We start from the raw sequence: 16,440 nt of genomic DNA, 5'->3' as shown, positions 1-16,440 counted from the left end.
CCATGTAAACCTTGTGAGTAGGCTCTGCAGGAGAACTGGGTGTCTTCTTACCTGCATAAATATTGTCTTCTTTAGCAGCAGACTTCACAATGTAAAGCTGGGAAAGTGAGTGTGAACTATGTTATATACTGCTGCTATAGATCCCTTCCAAATGTTTTGGACAAATTAATATTAAATACTTAGCAACTGTGTATTTTTTCTGCTAAACAAATAGAAAAGAAGAATAGCTAACTCTCCATATCATCTACATAATTATAAATATTATGTGCATGAAAATATGTTCAGAAAATTACATTTGTTTTTCCTGTGAGGTTATTTTATCAAGAAAGTTACAGTCCTTAGGAATCGATAAAAAAGAATTTTTCCTTGACTAGAAATGACCTATTTATTTGCTTTATGAGGAACTGTATGGGATTAAAATGTAAAACAGATGTACTATCTGATATCATTCATGAATACATAGGAATTTGGTTTATACAGGAAAATCTCTTGCTGTTAAGAACCGGGCAACTACATCTGGTCTGGTGGTAGAACAGCCTTTTCTTTCCTATTGGCATTTATGGAAACCAAGCATTAGGAAGTATACTCAAAATATGGGGAAGTGAACTTGATTTCTGAGGAACCTAGAAGTTTCAACACATTTCAGAGAGCTTCTTAGGCAAGGGGACACAATGATGTGGATATCATCGTGAATTACTGACCAATGACAAAGGACAGTAAATACAGGATGTACTCATTAATCACCTCAAGCTTTTGGCAGCTTGGTTTTTTTTTTTTCCCCCCCCCCTTTGGACATTTTGCAAAAACTTCAATTTTCTATTCTTTTTTTCACCTGGGCCTAGAAGATGAAAGGCTAGTCATGAGACCCCTTCAGTTTTGCAAAGACTTTAGTAATTGCCTTCAGCTGACATACTGTGATCTCCCTAGCCTACATACAACTAACGTGACGCCAAGCTAGGATCTGAATCTGATTCCTGAGTTTTTGAATAACCTTTATACTGGCTTGCTTTTCAGCTTTGAATGATTTCTCAGTCAGGAAAGTCTCCCGAGCAGGGATTGTGATGTGAGAGGGGGTTTCATTGTTCCATGCTTTGCTTAGACAGACTGAGTCATAGATTCTGTGTCTATTTCAGGCTTGCGGGCTTTGTAGAGAGCCTATGAATAACTATAGTGCCTACTTCCCAGTCTTCTTGGAGAATATAGACACCAGAGAAGCTGGTGCTCTATTCTCTACACTTTGAGGAGAATTTTAGAAGCAATGACTTAGGGGTAGAAATTCTATTTTCTTATTCTTCCATTAATGAGATGCCATTTTTCTAGTTAAATCGCCACCAAGTATGATAGCAGTAATAGTCTTGTTTGGGAAAAAGGAAAAAAAAAGCCTTATTTTGATAGGTCTGTCTTCTCCTTTATGAGCTGTTTTATGAACTGATAGATTTTCATCTCATATACTTTGTTAATTTCCCTTATTTATACATTTATTAGTTGATCGCAAGATGATTAGTAGATTGTTTTGCTGTATCCTGATACTGAATGGAAGGATTTGCCTGTGCCCACATCATCTCTTGATTAATGCTCTTGATTTCTTCTTCCTTTGCAGAGATAAAGATTACCATTTAAGGACCTACAAATCTGTGGTCATGGCCAACAAACTGATAGACTGGTTAATTGCACAGGTAAGGAGGCAAATAGATATTGCTGTACTTCCTTCTTTTCCTTTTCACTTTGAGTGTGTGAATTGGGAACTTTCAAAGAATGTAATACTTGCCTTCAGGCAACGTACTGTGATCTCCCCTGACTACATTCCTTCAGCTAGTATGGAGCTGAGTTAGGATTTGAGTCTGGTTTCTGGGTTCTTGAATAACCTTTATGCTAGCTTGATTTTCAAAAAGAAGGTGCTCCTGTTTTAAAAATAGTAATCAAAAAACAAAACCCAGCAAGCGTAATTTGAGTATCAGTGAAGAATAGCTATGTTCAGGCATTGAGTTGTTCTGCATGCTCTTTTCTACTTCTTTGTTTTGAAGTATCTTTCCATTAGTCATCTCATGTGATTCTAATCCCCCACATCATTGTCTCTGTTGATGCCAGCTGGGCTTGGATGATAGCAGCTTTAATGTCCACCAAGTGGGGAGCATACTGTCATCACTATTGCTCAGCCTCGCAGGATCTTGTCTCTGACAGTTAGTGTTGAGAAAATTTTTGTGATTTGCTTATAAGTAGAAGAAATTAACACACCTGTCACAGTAACTTCTCAAATACAAACGTACTTAGTTTTTCTTTTTCATGATAGGTCAAATAACAAATGTTTGTATATATATTCTACTGATCTGAAGCAAGATACTAAGGAAAGTTGATAAACACTTGAACTGAACTTGTTGCCTGGGACAGAGGGTTTGGTTGGTTGAAATGCGGTCATTATGCATAAATATTTGAGTCAGTTTTATAAGCAGCCATATTCTTTTGTTTGTATAAAAATATCTTTTTCTTTTATACATAGGTAACAAAACTAGATGCTTAATCTTAAAATGTTGACTTTTAAAAAAACATTTAAACCCTGTTTTGTATATATATAGTTTGACATTTTTATTGTTTTAGTGTTATTTTCTAAATTTTTGAAGGTCACCAGGTTTGTATTTCATTGAACATAAACTTTTACATCTAAGCTAAAGTCTTAGATGAATCAGAATAATGGCTTTGGTAATAATCTAAACCTTATGTCTAATAGCTCTCTAGTATGATACCTTCTAACACTTTTATATCAGTGGCCATGTGTGCAGCTGGATGGGTTCTCTGTTCAGTAAAATTATTCACCTAGAACTCTGCTGGTCTAGAATTAATGCGAACTCATACAATACCTAATACAGGGAAGAAAACAAAGGAAAATTCATCTAAAGCGAAACCTGATGTTAAATAAACATTTACATTCTAACCCAGAAAGTCAGTTGCCAGATTTACAGGGGGAAATATTTGTAATTTTTTAAGGGTAAACATTAAGGAAAAATAGGATACATTTCAGAAAGTCTTAAGCAAGCTGAAATGAAGTATTTCTTTTGTTTCTGTGGTGTCTATTGAAATCTCCCAGGAGGTTGTCTCAAGCAATCAGTATCTGATGCCACCTCTGTTAAAACTGAGTGAGGCAAGCTTGGACATGTCACTCCATTTCTAGACTGTAGTGTTCTAGAATAGACATCATGTCACCTTCCATCAGTCACTGCAGCTTCATAATTCTGATATTGTGAAATGCATGTGTTTAAGGCAGACATTCTCTGCTCTTATTGCTGAACTTCACAGTGGAGCATCATGGGCTGCCTTGGGAGAGGAAGACAGCAATGGGAGAGAGGGGAATAAGCTAAAGTGCTTAATGTAGGGGGATGAAGAGACAAAGCAAGGCTCCCTTTCCACCCAGACTCGAATAGACTTATTCTGCACATCCATCAGTGCCTACTGGGTTTGGACAGCTTATTGTTATCAATTAGAGCTGGCTGCAATGCAACAGTCCTTGGATGCTGAAGATGACTGCAGTGACTCATAGTCTTAGACAATGCTATGCCTTTTTTCTCATTTGAATACTTACCAGATTGATGCTTTTATTATAATGGCTTATAATCAAATACCTCATTTCTTGAAGTTAACTTCCTACTGAATAAGTGCATTAATGTATTTCTAAAATATTATGTGATTATGTGATTCATTTACACACACCGTGTTTATTTTTCTTCTTACCCAGACTTTTTTTTTTTTTTTTTTTTTTTTTTTTTGCTCCTTTCTTTAGTGCTTTCCAGATCTGAGTAGACCCAGAAGGATTTTTTTTTTTTTTAATATAGGATCACTATAGTATTTTCAGATTGAATATATTCTTTTTAATGATGTATTAATTTGGGAAATATAGCATTTAAATAATCAAAACAGCCAAAGTGTAGCACTTTAGCTACTGAAATAAAATATCAGGAAAAGTCCAGGATGGTTCTTTCCTTCGAGAAGTTGTTGGTCAGTTGGGCTGTTTTTAGATCTCAGCATTATCTTCCACAGAAGTATTCATGAGTCCTCTAGCTAGGCTCAGGGTCTTTTCTGTGCATCTAGTTCTCTGAGAGAATCAGGCTAATTAAGAATATTAACTAGGGGCTGGAGAGATGGCTCAACAGTTAAGAGCCCTTCCAGAGGACCTCAGCTCTATTCCCAGCAACCACATGGTGACTCACAACCATCTGTAATGAGATCTGGTGCCCTCTTCTGGCCTGCAGGGATACATGCAGGCAGAACATTGTACTCACAAGAAACAAGAAATCTTAACTAAATTGTATGATGCTACTTAACTAGGTACCTTTTTTTTTTTTTTTTTTTTTTTTTTTTTTTTTTTTTAATGATATAATCCTCAATCCTTCACAAGATCCAGATTATTGGAAGGCAGGAAAAATGTTTTGCATTTGAGTTTTGACATGTGATATCTTGAACTTGGTGTGCCATTTGGGAATGAATAAGTAGGAATTTTCAAACGAATTCACAAAACTTGTCGAGTACCTGAGTTGTTGAAGGTATGGTGTCTATTTGCAGGTACATACGCAGTTTGCTTTGGTGGGTAATAGTGTTACAGATGTCCCAGCTGGAGATGAAATCAATGCTGCTGTTTCATGCGTGGGTAAAAGACATTGTATGCCCTGGCGTTGCACTGGTGAAGATGAGGATGCCGTGGACTGTGTTCAGCAATTGTAGGAAAGTGGATCCGTTCAAAACAATGGAGAGTGAAGCTGTAGATGAATTGTTGGAAGATCTTGAAAGCCCAACAGGATGTTTTTTTTTTTTTTTTTTTTTTTTTTTTTTTGTTTTGATTATTAGAAAGTCTCTCTCTAGACTTCTAGAACATGACATTCCTATCTAACACATCTGAATTATGGTAGAATGACTCCAGAAAAAAATGTGAATTTAGATAAGGGATAAAGAAACAAATTAGAGTGTTGATGATAGAAAGGAGGTAGAAAAGAGAGCCGATTTGGTAGAGCATTTAAGTGCTTCGAAAGCGACTAGGGAAAACTACATAATGTGTGGGCAATGTTCCTTAAATTGTAAATCCGGTCCTCAGAGCCTCCAGTTTCCTGTTACCATGCACAGTGACTTATTTTTTGGTTAACAGGGTGACTGCCGTACCAGGGAAGAGGCAATGATATTTGCTGTTGGGCTCTGCGACAACGGATTTATGCACCATGGTAGGGACTCCTACCTTGTAAACTCACATATGGATTTCATTGTTTGGGGTCTTCTTGGGACATTGAGGATCTCACTGCTCTACTAAGGTCAAGGCGACCTGTCTGGGTCTGGTCATGGTCCCTGACGAGTCACCGCATCTGCAACTCATTTCGCCAACAGCAACATTTCTATGGCAAAGGACTACCATTTTCTCTCTTGTATTTCTTGATGTGTTGACTCCAGAAGAGTCGTGCTAAGATGTCAAAGTTTTATTTTCTTTTTGAAAATCTCTCTCTCTCTCACTCTCACACACACTGTGTGCATATAGCTTTGAATTAATTTTATATTACACTCATAATCTTGCTTGAATGACAGTATATAGTGGAATGATTAGATAAGAGCATATCTAGTTAATAATTGTTGTTTATTTAGGAAAATATACCTAAAAATCATTGTACAGGACTTCATCTCTAGAAATAAGCAGTTTTTAGTCGACTAAAGTTTCTTTCTTGTTTGATAATGTCAAGCAAATCATTAAACATTAGTGTTTTATTTTAATTTTTCCGTCTGTCAAAGTAAGGAGAGTTTCTCCATCTATTTATGCCTACGAAGTCTTGGCACCCAAACAGTCTTTTTTCAATTACTAATACAATATGCGTCTCAATATATGTCTGATTTTGCATTCATATCTATTTATCAACCGTGTCCAGAAAGTTATCAGCACATGTATGAAAAGGGGCATAGAACAGCAGGTACAGCCATTTTGGTACAGCCTCATCATGTGCTCCTTGGAGAATTCTATCCCATGTCCTTTTGTCTCAATCATTATGAATGTTAAGATAGAGAAATATTGGTCCCCAGAGAGCAACTATTCATGGAAGGGATTATAATGTTCTAAGCAATTAAAACTATAAAATCAGACTGACACCCCTGAATTATTTTTCTTTTTAACTGGAAAGTAGTGGCAGGCAGCAATTTGATGTAAGTATTTATTGCAAAATACCAAGTGATAACAAAAACTAAGGTGACAAAGTCTCCTACCTGGATTTCTTGGTGCTTCAGTCTCCAGCTATGGACGGACTGTTGTAGGAAATACCATGTGATCGTTGGGAAAATGATTAGATCATGGAGGCAAAACTTAACTCAGTCCAAAGTGTTTTTCCTTTCTGTTGTTCCCATTAGTTTTTAATGGAGTGGTGGATAGCTTCATTTGTTACCAAGTTACCAGATGCTCTTCCATCCAAAGGTCACCCAACAGAACACACATCTGCTCCATATCATTTTCTAGAACTCCGTAAAAATAATGGAGTAGAATAGTTGCCTCTTTGGATTGTTTGACATACGCTGAGCTATTTACGTGTAGTGCTTCAATTAGTGAAGGCAGAATGAAGTCTTCTTTCACCCTCATTTTGCAGCTGAAAAAGCTAAAATGCAGAGAGTTTAGGTAACATTCTTATTTTCACACTCAGCATTGGCCCCAGACCTGGACTGATTCATCACAAAGCTAAGTGCCCTGGGACCACAGCCTTCCGGTTACTGTGAGTCACCTTGTCCCAACAAGTACACTACAACGAACAAATGACAAAGAATGACAAACAGATTTCTTTTTAAACGCATTTTGGCAGCTGTCAAGGTCTTCTTAAAAATGAATTCTTATTATCTGTGTCTACCTGTAGTATAAACAAGACTAACAAAACATAGATCAACATTCCTAGGGACTAAGGGAAAATATTAACATTCATATAAAAGAGGGAAAAAATGACCTCTGCACAAATAAGGTTGTTTGAGAATATTGTTTTGAAACAGAAGAGCTAGCAAGTCATAGAAACTAAAATCACATTTTACCCAGGAGACATATTTCTAGTTTGAAGTGTTGGACCAACTGTGACCCCTCACAGGGAGTTGCTCACACATAGAAAGATTCTATGCAACCGTTTGAAGTTATCCAAGAAGATACATGACATTAAACATATTTACAATGTTTTCCGAAAGTAACAGATGCTCTAAGTTTTTAGGTTTAGATTGCCTGGGTTTAGGAGTTACTGTATTTTTTCTTTAAATTTAGATTTTTTTCCACTCGGACAGTGGAAGGTTAAAAAGTGCAACATTGGAAAGATAGCACTTATTTTAAAATGCTAAATCCTGTAGGCAACCCGTAATTTACAGGGAAGGTAGGGAAGGTTATCGAAGGAAGCTGAGGGGTGTCTTGAGGTCGCAGCATTCTTCTAGGAGCCTAAAGCTGAGCTCATTGTTGCCAGGAACCCCCCCCCCAGGGCCTGCTGGTGTGGGAAGTGAGCCCGAGACCCCAATTTACTGAAATTCTTTCAATCTCTCCATTTCTACAGTCCTTGAAAAAAGCGAATTCAAAGATGAGCCTCTGCTTTTCCGCTTTTTTGCTGACGAGGAAATGGAAGGCTCAAACATGAAACACAGGCTTATGAAACATGACTTGAAGGTTGTGGAGAACGTCATTGCTAAGTCGCTGTTGGTAAGCCGCTGCACCCCATTTCCTTCTGGCCTATACTGGCAGGCGAGCGCACTGATGCTATCGGTCTGTTGGGTTGTCATGCTCTCCTGGATCGTTTTTAATAATGTTAACGTTTTTACATTTCAGATCAAATCCAATGAAGGCAGCTATGGCTTTGGACTGGAGGACAAGAATAAAGTTCCAATAATAAAGTTGGTGGAAAAGGGATCTAATGCAGAGGTAATGAAAATTAGCATTTTTGTTAACAGTTTATTGTCATGCAATACGGGGTCCCACCTTCCTTCCCTGCTTTCTTCTCTATCCTCATGGAGTTTACTTTCCAGTGCTGACCCGCATTGATACTGTGGGATTTAAGACTGTTTATCTTGCTGCCTGGCTTGCAAGATACATAACCCCTAAACAGACTTCGGGTCTTTAACAAAAATGTGCAGACATAGAACATAATATGGTTTATATTCTGTCTACTAAAGTCAGTAGTACTTTGTGTATGCTGATACATATTTATTTCACCAGCAAACAAGAGTGTGTAAGGCAAAGCTCTCTATCCAGCACTCCAAGTGCAAATAGGTTACCTCTGGTCCAGCTACTCTGCTAGTGGATCTGGCCACCAAATGACCCTGGTTCTGTAGGAGAAGGTGCTTCTCCTAGGCAGTTTTCCGAGGCTGCTCTTGGAGCACAGCTTCATCTTGCTGTGCCATAGATAAAATATTGTCTCGTCAAGTACCTGCAGTCCAAAGCAGCAGGGAATTTATATGCAGTCTTGCCGGTTTAGAACATCTGGGCTGACTGTAGAGCTAATGTTGTCCTTGTCAGTTCCCAGCATGTTGCATTAGGGTCAACACTGCCCTTGGCGCTTGCTTGGATTCCAGGCCACCCTTTCCATTTCCCACGCTGATGTCGGCTGGAGATACGTGTCGTCTGTGGTCAATAATCATATTTTCAGGGCTTGAACATTCCTGAGTTAAATAAACATATTTATATCCAGTATGTATACATAAATGCATATATTTATGTATGAAACGAATATAAAAGTAATTGACCTAGAGTTTATATGTTATAGGACAGGTTTTTTGTTTTTGTGTTTTTTGTTTGTTTGTTGTTTGTTGTTGTTAAATAGAACAGTCTGTTACTGCAACACCAAGAAAGAGCCTGAGAGGGTATGCACAAGGGAGTGAGGAAAGGTTGATTTCAGCAAAGCTGCCCCACCCCATCCATGATGATGCCATGGTAGCTGTTAACTCCATTCGTACTTCTATTACGGAAGTTTGCATAAGGCTGTTGTGTATGTGTTCCCATGCCCAAGCCTGTACACGTGTGGCTCCCCCTATGTTCAGCTTGTGGAAGCTGACCACATGTATTAAATTATCGTCCCGCCTCTTCTTGCCCCCCCTCCCTTAGGTGGCTGGCATGGAAGCTGGGAAGAAGATTTTCGCTATTAATGGTGACCCGGTTTTTCTGAGACCTTTCCCTGAAGTCGATTGCTTTCTGAAGTCATGCTTAAACAGCAAGAAGCCTCTGCGCGTCCTCGTGAGCACAAAGCCAAGGGAGTAAGTCACACAGAGATGCGTGGATGAGTAAAACGGGAAGCTGCCTATCAGGTCGGCATTGATCTTCAGGCTCCCCTGCTATAGGGTATCTAGGCCTCCCCAGCACAATGAATGCAGGTCTTTAGATGGCAGAAGGAAGCCGCATTGTTTTGGGTGATACGTGCTCACTCCTGAATTGCATGGTGTTAGTAGCATGATATTTTTCTCTTACTGTACAAACATTGCTGTCTTGGGTTATTTTTTGAGTCTGACTGAGTAAAAAATAATCTAAAAGCCAGGAATAAAGAGCTATGTGTTTGGCTCTAGGAAAGGTTGGTGATTAGACACAGTCTAGAATATACTGCTTATGTGCCCAAAGTCAAATCTAGAAGATATACTATGCATGTGTATACTTAATCAGACACTCTTCTCTTTAAAACAAAACCAAGCCCATCCTGTCTACCTCTCTGTCATCTGTCCACGTAAGTAGAAAAATACCAGTGTTGATGAGCATCTTTCATTATTAAGACAGGGTAGCTGAGGTAACTTAACGGAGTAGGTGATTCTGTTGACTCAGGGTTGCAGAAGTTTCAGTCCATCCTGATAGGAGGGAATGGTGGTGTAAAATTACCCAATCAATCATGCCCAGAAAGCAGAGAGAGGGGGCAAGGAATACCCCCTAGACGAGAACACTCCCAGTGACTCTCCTCTTCCCAGTGGGCACACTTCCTGTGAACTCACCCATGGGTCAGCTGAAAGATGAACCCAGTGCCCTCATGACCCAGTTGTCTCTAGATAATGCTGCCATCTTGAGACCACTAAGCACATGAGCCTTTTGCAAACAGCATCATATTTGAAACATAACAATAGTTATCATGAAAAAAAATCAAAGTATAAATGTCTCTAGAGGAAAACACTTTTCTTCATCTATTATCACACATAAACATTCACTACTGTTTTGAAATCAAGTTTTAGAACTACTTGAAAGAATTCAAGTATTGACAGATGCCACAGCCATACATATGTAGAGTACAGCCATGCTTCTTTGGTTAAAACATTTGATGTATGTGTGTGTAGTTCATTGGCTTCTCTTCTTGAATTTATTTCTACTAATGATCTCAGATTAGTCATGAACTATTGCATCAGCTGTTTGAGATAACATGTATACAGAGTATTTAACAGAAGCTGTGAATGAGTTATGTCAGAATTACTATTCAAAAATTGTATCAGCAGTTACCAGCAACTTCATTAATTTTAAAACAAATGAAGGATGCCATTTAAAAAACAAAGATAATTTGTTTAAACAATTTAGGGAATTGTTGTTATCCTTATTAACTTTAAAGTATTTTTATATGTAACATATTACATAGTATACACACATTCAGTAGTAGCTAGATGTATCATGTATACATTTGTCTTGAGTCTTAAGTTCAGTGTTATGGGCTGGATTCTCCCCAGTCCATCCCTTTGGGACAATGCTAAGTCATTAATGGCATGGATGCTTTATTTCCCAATGGCATGTACTCAGTGGCCTGAAACAATAAGTGTGGTTTGTTAATACAGTTTCCCACAGGAAGCCATGGGCTAGAAGACGGCATAGAACTGCAGTAGTGTTTTCTTTCTACAAATAATTACAGTTTATTTTCCCTCTTTATCTAGCTCTGCCTAGGGTAAGGCTATCTTAGTTGCCTATCTCCTGACATATTTAGGGAATTTAAAATGAATAAAATGTCTTAGGAAGGAATACAGGGACATTCAGAACAATTATTAGTGAATATATGTCTAAGCCATGCGGATACTTTGTTAATTTGTACAACAACTTGCTTGCTTAAATAGACATTTCAGTAATTGGAAAAAGGCAGAGCTAGTGATATCAGGAATAAACAGATGGGAACAAATCCTCGGTTGTCAGAGTTCTGGGCCTGTGTCTTCCAGCTCTTCCCGCAAGAGCTGCTGTGCAGTATCTAGAACCCAAGGTTCCAGCCTTTCTTGCACCACTCTCTTGTTATCGTGATATCCATGTCCTCATTGGTTAGATGGCATAAGGTTTGTCTGACACAGAGCTGTCAGGTATGTCCTGGTTTGTTCAGGCTTGGTGAAGAGTTTGATGCTCACTGTAGGTATCATATAATAGCAAGAATTCGGTTGTGTGGTTATGTGATGCCCTTACTAATTTATCATTTTATTTAATTGCTTCTTTATTGCATCAAAAGAATGTTTTATATTGTACTGAAGAATAATATTAAAGGATGACATAATTGTGCTAGCCAGGTGGCTTAGAATGAAAAGATACTTGCCACTACATTGTAGAAGGACAGAATTGATTCCTGAAAGTTGTCCTTTGAGCTACACACACACACACACACACACACACAGCATGCACACATACACACATATGCATACATGGAGACACACATATACAGAGAATAAATAAATTAATAAATTTTTAAAAGATTGCATATTCATGTTTAGTAAATGTGCTTGAAATATATAATTTTCCCTTAATATTCTTTCTATATTGAGCCCTATAGACTATTTACATATATTAAAGAAAAAACTGATTTTTTTATTTTAGAGACAATATGGCATTAATAGCCACATACATTTATGTGCAGTAAGAATAGGAATAAAGTACGGAGTACAGTACATTAATATGTTTGATAAAATATAGATAAGCTAGAGTGGGAAATCTTGTAAGTCACAACACTTATTAATTGGCATGTGTGTGTCCTTTAGACAGGAACATGGGTTTCCACTGAAGAGAATGTCTTAGAAAGTAAGACTCTATGACTCCCCACTTGAACGGGAGTCCTGCATCCACATCCAGTCTACTTGTTAAAAGCTGGTAGAAATTCTCCCCCACTGTGAGGAGCAGGGTGTGCTCAGAGATGCCGCAGCAGCTTGCCTTGACAAGCAATAGCAGTTATGCTCATCTCATTATAGTTGATACCACAAAGATACTGCCATTCTTAACGTTTCCATTTGAAAATGAGCATCTAAAGCACAGAGATTTCTAGTTTTCCCTTGATTCTAAATTTCTAGGATGTAAAGAATTGGAAGTGGTGTGTGTGTGTGTGCTTATTCTTTTATTTATTTATTTATTTATTTATTTATTTATTTATTTATTGCTTTGACACAAAGTACCTATAATGATCTATTTATTATGTGTTCCCTGCCATGTCCCTGCCCAATGAGGCACAGGCTCATCATGTTTCTTGTCTCTCTGTGACACATAGCTGACGTAAGCATCTCCATATAGGAAATGTTTGTTCCAGCCCATGGTTTCAAAGGTTTCAGTTCACAATTGCTTGGCTCTATGTGTGAGGCCAGAGCATGATGGACGGGGTGGGTACAAAGAGATTCCTCCACGTATTGACATTTTCCTACATCCCTTGACTCAAGTGTAGCAGTGACAGTACAGGGTTTTCTCGTGAGGGAATTGTCTGCGCTTTTGGGACAGGTAACTTCTGAGACAGTGTCTCAAGAAAAGTAGTTCCAGCTGCTTGTGCCATGTAGTGCCCACCAGAGCAAGTGGCTAGTTCTCATTATATAAAGAGGAATGGGAGGCGGCATGGAGGCAGGGATTTGTTCATGCTCTCAAACCCATTCAGTCGGTCTGAAATAGCAGTGACTTTCCCCTAACTCAGGCATCCAAGGCCACTGGGAGGGGGGGCATCTTTGGATCAGGCCCAGAGAATACGAGGCTTCAGGAGGAACTGTATGGGGACTTTGGTTGGATTACTCACATTTTCTTAAATTAGCATTTTGTAATTTAAGTAGTATCCTGTTTAGAAGGGAAAAAAACCAAAAATATGAGAAGTAAATACAATATAATTTTCTTTTGATTCTTTTACACTTGATAACATCAAGGAATTTCTCCAAAAGGCTTTGCAGTAGCTAATTCCACATATTTATTTTCTAACAGAAATAGAACATTTATTTTGTATAATTTTATTAATTATTTTAATAGGCAATGTCATTTTCCCACTGGAAAAACATGATCCAAAGATCTTTTAGATTAATTATGTTTAGTTACAGGAATTCTGTTTTTCTGTTTTTTTTTTTTTTTTTTTTTTTTTTTTTCCTTTCCTGAAATGTATTTCATGGTACTGGGTATAGAATCTGTTTAAAAAAGCACAGTACCCCCCCCCACCAGACTGATAGCTGGGAAACCAGCATTGGACCAACTCAGACCCACTGAATGTGGGTCTCAGTTAGAAGGCCTGGGCAGTCTAAGGGACCTCTGACAGTGGAACCAGGATGGATCCCTGGTGCATGAAAGGACTTTGGGAGCACATTCCCCAGGAGGGGTACTCCCTTAGCCTAGAGGCAGGAGGGAGGGCCTAGACCCTACTCCAAATGACTTGACAGATTGTGATGATCCCTTCTGGAAGGCATCACCCTCTCTATGGAATAGGGGGAGTGGTGGCGGGGGTCAGAGAACATGAGAGGGAGGGAGGGAGGGAGAGGGAGGGAACTGGGATCTATATGTAAAATAAGAAAAAATATATATTTCACGGTAATCTTGAAGCGTGGAAGTCAGCTTCACATAGCTTTTCGTTGAATGGGCAGGCCTTACTCAGAAAGGCTTGGGAGAAAGCTAGGAGTTATGAATAACCCAATAGTCTGGGTTACTGGGAGGTGATGAAATTTTATTGCTAATTGAGGGAGGATGGCCCAGGCCCCTGAGAGTTGTGGCACCCCTGAGTGGGTGGGTCTGGCTTGCATAAGAAAGTTAGCAGAGCAGGAGGGAGGAAGGAGGCAGCCTGTAGATGGGACCTTCTATTATCTCTTCTGTAGCTCCTGCCTCAGCCTTTGCCATGGCTGCCCTTGGTGATTGACAGTGACCTGCAAGATGGAATAAATACCCCTCTAACTTGCTTTTAGTCTTGTTTTAATTCCACAGAAACTAGCTAGCATAGAAATTGTTGTCTCTTTAATCCCCATCAGCATACTATACAGTCAGGTTTGACAGTGATAGTTTGACAGTGACACTTTTTACACCAGAATTTGAGGAGCTTGTCCAAACCCAAGTGTGCCCAGCTACAAAGTACAGAATAAGAACTCAGAGCGAGTTGAGCTGTCCCTGTTGCCTGTTGTTTTCCTTGGATACATCTATATAAGAATTTGTTCCGTGGGGACGCTGCATGGCCACCCTGCTGTATGCACCTTGTGTTGGCCAAGGGCTGGTGTGTTCTCCAAGGGCTTCTCATGTGGCAGCATTCTCCTGGCAGACCCTCTCCAGTTTTCCAGTTTCCTTTGGTCTTGACCTCAGCAGTCTCCCTTCTCAAGCCTCTGGAATGGAAGAACTCAGCCGGAAACAGTAATGGATGAAGCAGTGCGTGGTTCAGTTAGAGCCAGTGGGGGAGCAGCAATATATTCTAGCAAAGATGAGCCTGAGCAATAAGGGGATGGGGGCAGCTTAGATTTTTCTTCTGTTATTCTCCATCCCATTCAAGGGCATTTCTAGGGAGGGGGCCTTCCTCAGAGGTCCCTGTCACACAACATTTTATCTTATACAAGTAGACGACTAAGATGCAAGAGTATCCGTAAGAGGTTTAATGCCCAGGGAGATGAAAAATCCCATAGGGGAAAGGCTACGGGCATTGCTCATGTTCCCTGTGAGGAAGTCTCTGCAGCTGATCTAGCTGGAGTAGGCCACTCCCACTGAATGTTCTCTCTATCCTGTTTTGGGGGCCCTGAGCTGGCACATCTGGAGGGCCCTGAGTCATCTCAGCTGGAGTGGCCACTGCCACCTGTTTTTTCTTATGTTGCATCCTTGGGGTGGGTGCTTTTGGTCAATCTCATAAGGTTAACTTCTTGCCTGAGATCTCGGGATGTATGCATTGTTAGAAGGAGCTCAGGTGGAGCTGATGGTTGAGAGAACCTGTTGTGGCATGTATGGCTGTCTCACGTTGTTTTCTGGTTGTGTTTAGGACAGTGAAAATCGCAGATTCTGCTGACGGGCTGGGTTTCCAGATCAGAGGCTTTGGCCCATCGGTTGTGCATGCGGTGGGAAAAGGTGAGGCATCCCCCTGGAGTGGGCAACTGCGCTCTGACTGTTCCCGTGCAACCGAGATGTGTTTACAATGTCCATCATCATAGTGTTAGGGCTGTCTCCTCCCTCTCCAGTAACTTAGTGAAAGTACATTCTGGAAAGAATGTGTTAAAGAATGAAACCTCAAAACCTCAAGCGGTGTGTGCGGTCCCTCACAGCTGCGTTTCCCACATTCGGGAAAGCCAGGGCAGAGGGTTGTGGAAAATGTGAGGTGACCTTGGATTAGAGTGAGACCTTGCTGAAAAGCCAAAAGAGAGGCTAGAGATGGCTCAGTAGGTGAAGTCCTTGCCCTGCAATCATGACGTTGGGAGTTCAGATCTTTAATACACGTATTAAAAACAAAATGCAACAAAGACCTTTGCAGGCCAGCATTTGCCTGTATCCCCATCCCTGGAGAGATGGAGACTGGAGAATTCCCTGAGCTTGCTGGCAGTCTAGTACAGCGAAATGGCAAATCCCAGGTTCAGTGAGAGACCTGGCTCAGAAACTCAAGGTGAAGTGATCTAGGAAAGAAGCCTGATATTAACCTCTGGCTTCCAAATGCTCGGGCCCGAAAACACACACACACACACACACACACACACACACACACACACACACACACACACACTTAACTAGGACCCCCAAATTCCTAAGCATATTTGTTGCTGTTACAAGTTTGATTGAAGAATGACTACTCCAGTCATGATTTTTTTGTATACTTTAGTTTAAACTAATAGTGACTTTAAGGTCATTTATGTATATTTTCCTTAGCAGCAAATAAATGTTGGGGTTTTGATCAATAATTTTTTTAAAAATGTTAGTTTTCAGGCTTTGTAGAGAGTCCTGTGGGCTTGATACCCAGTTGTTATGGATTTCCTTCATTTTTCCCCCCTTTGAGCCTTCAATAAATTGCAGCATGAAATTCATTCTAAAAACATAAAATAATTGTAGTGACTAAAAGCCTCTTTCTATTTTACTTTGCTGCTTTGGAAGGCAAATAAAAACCCCAAAAGCTCTTGTGATATGTATTTTTGCTTCATCTGATGCCAGCAAAGGGAGTAGAGATTTCTCGGCGCTGTGTATAATAAGTAGCCTGGCTGCCGGGGCAAGAAGGGCCTTGGTGAGCTGAGCAGTCTTGCACTTATGTGATAAAGAGAGGTGACTGTTTGCAGCACTGAAAAATGTAAAAACATCACAGTGCCCTC

General features: G+C 39.7%; 1 protein-coding gene across 1 annotated transcript in view; it reads left to right on the top strand.

The window, feature by feature from the left end:
• The window catches only part of Prex2 (phosphatidylinositol-3,4,5-trisphosphate dependent Rac exchange factor 2), a 232,248-nt gene that overhangs the window by 108,602 nt on the left and 107,206 nt on the right, over nt 1–16,440 (top strand). The window contains exons 14-19 of the mRNA XM_051197040.1: nt 1,601–1,676; nt 5,129–5,201; nt 7,527–7,669; nt 7,796–7,888; nt 9,068–9,216; nt 15,132–15,217. Of these exons, the coding sequence (XP_051052997.1) occupies nt 1,601–1,676; nt 5,129–5,201; nt 7,527–7,669; nt 7,796–7,888; nt 9,068–9,216; nt 15,132–15,217 (620 nt within the window). The remainder of the gene's footprint in view (nt 1–1,600; nt 1,677–5,128; nt 5,202–7,526; nt 7,670–7,795; nt 7,889–9,067; nt 9,217–15,131; nt 15,218–16,440) is intronic.

Source organism: Phodopus roborovskii, unplaced genomic scaffold (assembly GCF_943737965.1).
Source record: "Phodopus roborovskii unplaced genomic scaffold, PHOROB, whole genome shotgun sequence".
NCBI classification, from domain to species: domain Eukaryota; kingdom Metazoa; phylum Chordata; class Mammalia; order Rodentia; family Cricetidae; genus Phodopus; species Phodopus roborovskii.
This window is presented reverse-complemented; position numbering and strand designations above follow the sequence as displayed.